General features: G+C 40.5%; 1 protein-coding gene across 1 annotated transcript in view; it reads right to left on the reverse strand.

Annotated features, from left to right (window-relative positions):
* The window catches only part of LOC143299045 (spartin-like), a 21164-nt gene extending 17986 nt beyond the window's left edge, over nucleotides 1-3178 (reverse strand). The window contains exons 1-3 of the mRNA XM_076612137.1: nucleotides 3111-3178; nucleotides 2099-2940; nucleotides 423-689 (exon numbers count right to left, since the gene is read on the reverse strand). Coding sequence (XP_076468252.1) covers nucleotides 423-689; nucleotides 2099-2930 — 1099 coding nt within the window. The 5' untranslated portion in view covers nucleotides 2931-2940; nucleotides 3111-3178. The remainder of the gene's footprint in view (nucleotides 1-422; nucleotides 690-2098; nucleotides 2941-3110) is intronic.
* Nucleotides 3179-5404: the final 2226 nt, after the last annotated feature.

The raw sequence follows: 5404 nt of genomic DNA on the forward strand, positions 1-5404 counted from the left end.
GTGTGTGTGTATAAGTGTGTGTGTGTGTGTGTGTGTGTGTGTGTGTAATCTGTATAACTACGTGTGTATGTGTGAGTGGTACATGCAGAAAACCAATGTCTAACTCCTCGTCCGACTGAAATTTATAGATGTATATACACATATATCAAAGTTCTGTCCATCTTAGTTGTGAGGAATTCAGAATGTCTGCACTACCAATGAAAATAATGTGGCAGAAAACCTAACAATCAGAAAAAAACAACAACAAAAAAACAACAACAAAAAAAACAGTATTCAGACCAGAGTTATTTCCAAACAAACATATTCAATACTGGGCTGTTTTCAGAAAGACTGCAATGGGGGTTGTCCAACTGCTCAGAGCATTCAGCTCTGCAAAGACATGATAACAAAACTGTTACTGTATAATGTACAGTCCCACTCACCAACAGAGATACCATGAGAAATCTTGGCCGATGTGGACTGCTCCGGCTCACCCTGCCTGTACTGCTGGCCCTCCTGGCTCTCTGACACGGCTGGTGGGGCTGTGGGTTCTTCACGTTCTGCCAACGGAGCAGATGGAACCACCAGGTCCTCTGGCTGGATCTGTGTCTGCTGTTCTTGGATGAGGGACAAGTTCTTCAGAATGTCTTCCAAGGTTTGCTTCTCACCTGGACTGATGGTGTCTGGCAGCATCATGCCCACTGAGGCTCCTTGTGGTCATGGGACAGAAACAAAAACAGACTAGTGAGAGTCAACAAGTGCTGTGCTTCTGCTGAACACATTGTTACATTTTACTTACAATGTGAAATTCTGACAACATGAACTTAACTGCAGTTCAAACTCAAAAGTTAACTGATGAAAAAAAAGAACTAAGCATAATCTGACTGTCAAACTTGAGAAGACTGCAAATGATTAATCACTGTCCACACTGCAACAGGTATTATATATGAGATTTTAATAAGGCCAGTTAATTAACATCTAAATTCATCAATCTAATTTTGAAAATTCAGATGAAAATTTCCTGAGAAAATATCTTTTATAGATTGTGACTGTTAAAAATAAAATGGTTTAACAGAAGTTAGAAGATTCTAGCTAATTATATATATTACCTGTAAATTGCAATGGCAAATTCAATTTGTCAACAACAAATCATCAAATAGCATTGAAAAAAAAACCTGAACTTTGAAATGTTCCCTTAACTTTGTAATGATAATATTGAATGAAGGACTGGTAAGTTGGAAGTTACATACTTTTTTGAAGGCCATATAACATATTAATTCAAATATATTATAAATAAATAAATAAATAAATAAATAATTACGATATAAAAAAGGTAGTAGTAATGATAATAAAAAAATTAATAATAATACTAAATAAATAAATAAGACAACAATCAAAATCAAAATCTGTCAGTGATACATTCACAGAAAAAAACAACTGGCAGACCTGTGTTACCATTGGAATCTAAAAGTAATTCAGTATGTTATCCAAGAGCCAAGTGCAAGTTAAAATGCCTTTTTACTGTATTTTATCAAAACACGCAAACACACAAGTACACCTTTTACTAACTTCAAACTGAATAATTACAAGAATCTCAACTGTACCTGAAACTAAAAGTAATTAAACACTAACGATATTCTGTCATCCTATCTTAACCCATGTTTAATTTGAACTTATTAGTAAAAGTTGACTGCTGTCACTGCACTTCATTAATAAAAACTGATGTGTGAAAACTGAAAGAAAAAGAAATAACTATGGCACTGAGAAAGAAAAACCCAGAAAACAATAAAGGCAATATCCACATTTCTCCCCCTGTGTTTTTTTTTTTTTTTTCATTCAGTTTCATTTCAAAGACGGAATAATTGCAAATTAATTTGTTCAAATAATATTGTAACATATAATTTACATTTCTTCCTGGTTCCCCTGTCAAGAGATGTAAAAGCCAGTTAAAGAGTGGAGGGGAAGAAATGTACAGTATATTATAACAATGTTATTAACCAAATTACACTTTTCCCCCTCTTATAAACAGAAAAGTACAGAGGAAGAAATGTGGACTGCCACAATAAATAATCAAAATGAGGGTTTAAAAAATTAATCAGTGTGCTGATAATGCTCATACCTGCACTTTCAGGTGATAAATCAGGAAAGAGGTAAGCGCCATATGTAGCATGGAGCACTGGGGAAGCACCTGGGATCAGTGGGTAGAACCAATCACCCACCTGAATAAATGCAGGGGGGGCACTACTGCTGACTTGTGAAGACTCCTGATCAGAGTCCTGAAACTTGATGATGTGCAATGATGTGGGATAGGTGGGTGCACTCACATAACCCTCCCTGCTAATGTAAAAAATCTGCACACCATCAGCAATAGAGAACAGTTCTGTACCCTCAGTCGAGGAACGCTCCCGTATTCCAAAGCCTGGATATTCTGCAGCCATAATGCTGTCACCTAAAGCGGCATCAGAAATCATGGATGAATGACCTGATGAGGACACTGCTTCTTCATAAGATGGCAGCTTCACACCTGGGTGATCTGTGTTTGAACTCATCTCTGGCAGGCCCGACACTGGCTGTTCATTACTGCGAAGTGACTCTATCCTGTAGGTGATCTGCAGTTTGGTTTTGTTCATCTTCTGTTGCATTTGTTTAACCGAGTCTTCTTCACTAGATGTAACACCTGGCAAATTTTCTAAATCTGTTAGAAGTACTTGCTCAAGCAATGGCAGACTGTTTGAATAATAATGTAATGCTGTGGTAATGTCCCCATCTTCATCTGCATTCAGTCCTTTTTGAACAGATGCGAAGGCTTTGTCATGGAGTTTCTGAAAGTCTCTGAAGGCTGCTGTGGCTTCTTCTGTTGCACTGCTCCTCTGTGCTGCTCTGGATCCAGGGGGAGGGGGGCGAGGTGGGGGGGTTTGTCTCTGTGCTGGTCTTTGCCCCGAACACTCCATTTTTTCCCCTCTGGAAATGACACATAAGATTAAGTCAATATTTACAAAAACAAAATAAACAATAATAATACTAATACCTATTTGTCCAAGTCACCACGTTCACTTCATTTACTTGCTTCACTTCCTGACTCATTTACTTACGAAATAATAAACCGAATGATTTAAGTTCTATGATCTCACATGAGCAATGTGGTCCCAATGGCCAAACTAAAATTAGACGTTTTGCTGCGTAATATGCTGCTGCTGCTTTTTTTTTTTTTTTTTTTTTTTTTTTTAAGTTACCTTTTACGGCTATACAATGAGCAGCTGTGACAAAGTTGAGTGATCGAACCACCCAGATAAATAGTGTGCAGATCAATGGGTCGTACGCCCTGCAAACAGTTCCCGTCTAGGTCTTCTTCTTCACAGATTCCGTCCAGCCCGGCGTCTGATGAGTGACGTCGTCCTCTCCAAGTCCTGTTTGGAGCCATGGAGCTTAGTGGTGTGCAGTAGGGTTGGTGTCGGCCACGCACGGGTGTCGCGAAGCCCCATAAGGAGAGGACATGTCTGAAGAATGTGTTCTGGTGTTTGGTCTTCGTGACCACTGGAGCAGGTGGGACTGGTGCCAGCTTCACATTCCTGAACAGGTTGACATTGAGACAGCAATGGCCAGTTCATGAAGGTGATATGCATTCCCTGTGGCTCTTGGTCGCATCATTGCCTTCACGAAGGTCTTCTCGGCGAAGCTGACGCTGTTTTCTGGTTGTGTCAGTATGTCTTCCTCTTACTCTGAGTCAAGAACCATGGCGGAAGCCTGCATGAGGGCTTGAATTTCTGTCGAGTAGTTGGAGTAGTGTTTCACAGTATAATAGGTATAGTCCTGCTGTATGATGTCCCTAAGAAGATTTGATTAGCACACCTGCTCTCCATTAAAACTGTCACTGCGTTGGTTGCTGATCCGTTAGCGTACACATAAATTTAGATTTTTTCTGGGTACTTTATAGCAACCATGGCCTGTGTGGAAGTGCGTTCAAGGGCGACATCCTGGGAGTCTCCTGAGTCAACCTAAGGAACTGTTGTAGATATGTGGAGATTTTGTAGTTCAGTTCCCCGGCGTCTGTAGGTGACTTGCCGATCGACTGTTGGCACTGTTCTGGATCTTTTTGAGATTTTCAAGAAGGTACTCAGGTGAACCAGCCCGCAGAAGACCGTTACAATAATCAAGCCAAGACAATTGAACAGACCTGTGGACTGAGGGAAACGATGTCGAATGGAACTGATTTTTTTAAAAAGCATTTCCAAGACTGAAGCCTGTTTTACAGATACTGAATACATACCGGTTTTTTTTGTTTTTTTTAATGTAACACTGAAATTGTGGACTGAAAAAGTAAAAGCAGTATTGTTAGTGCCAGTGCACATGGACCCAGGAAGAGATCGATCGAAGGGTCAACTGAGTTATTCTCACGGTCAGAAATCAGTCTAGCTAGAGTATGCCACTAGCATGATTTCCGTTTCCTCTTCATTGAATTCTAGTTTGTTCCGTGTCATCTATTGTTTTAAATCTGCAATGTAGTTTTGGGTGCTTCCCATCATGTTGTTTGGTTCAGAAATGGATGTTTGTTGCTGGGTGTCCGTCAGTCGTCAGTCAGTGTGATCGAAGCTTTTGTATGATAGTTCGTGTTTTTTTATCACGCCAGGTACATGTCTGACGTACAAAACGAACAGAACAGGTCCGAGCTGGTCTTGCAAATGAGTAAAGGCCGTTTACCGACAAATATTGTCAGTCTGGGACCGGGTGCAGAGATGTATATATATATATTGATGGTTCTGCGCAGTCAGTGTCATTGTCTGGTGACGTGGTCAGAGTGTGGTGTTTAGTATCCTGCGATAACTACATATTTATATGGCTTTGATTCTTCCTTTCAAATCATCTGTAAGAGTCCATGTCTGGAATGCAGACTGGAAGATGGAATGTTATATATCAGCCATATATGATTCACATTATGTTTCATGGAAGAGATGTTGTTGCCCTTCCTCTCAGGTTTCAGTCTGGACAGTGCTATGTTGTCGTTGCTGCCTGCGAGATGGTTCTGGTTTGGTTCATTCGTTGCCAATGATGCGTCCCAGGAACGTGAATTGTTGACTTGTTTCTTCGTGCTCCAGTCCATGGACTCGAGTTAGCCCATCAGTGGTACTGTTGTGGCTGGCCATCAACTTGGTCTTTTCGGTGCTGACTACATGAAAATACACTTTTGACTATAAATTCGTCTTCCCATCCCGGTTTCCTTCCCTGTTTTTCTGCCCCTTCCATCCCCCTTCTGTTTCTCAGCCTCACTTAATTGTGGCGGAAGTGTTAGGTAGATTACCCTCCCAGTGCAAAATGATCAAAGTATGGATTGTGGCCTCCCCCCCCCCCCAAAAAAAAGGAAAAAAGAAAAAAGAAAATCAAACCGGAAGCAGATGTAAATGTCATGTGACAGCAAATGTGACAAAAT

The sequence above is a fragment of the Babylonia areolata genome, chromosome 24, assembly GCF_041734735.1.
Source record: "Babylonia areolata isolate BAREFJ2019XMU chromosome 24, ASM4173473v1, whole genome shotgun sequence".
NCBI lineage: Eukaryota > Metazoa > Mollusca > Gastropoda > Neogastropoda > Buccinidae > Babylonia > Babylonia areolata.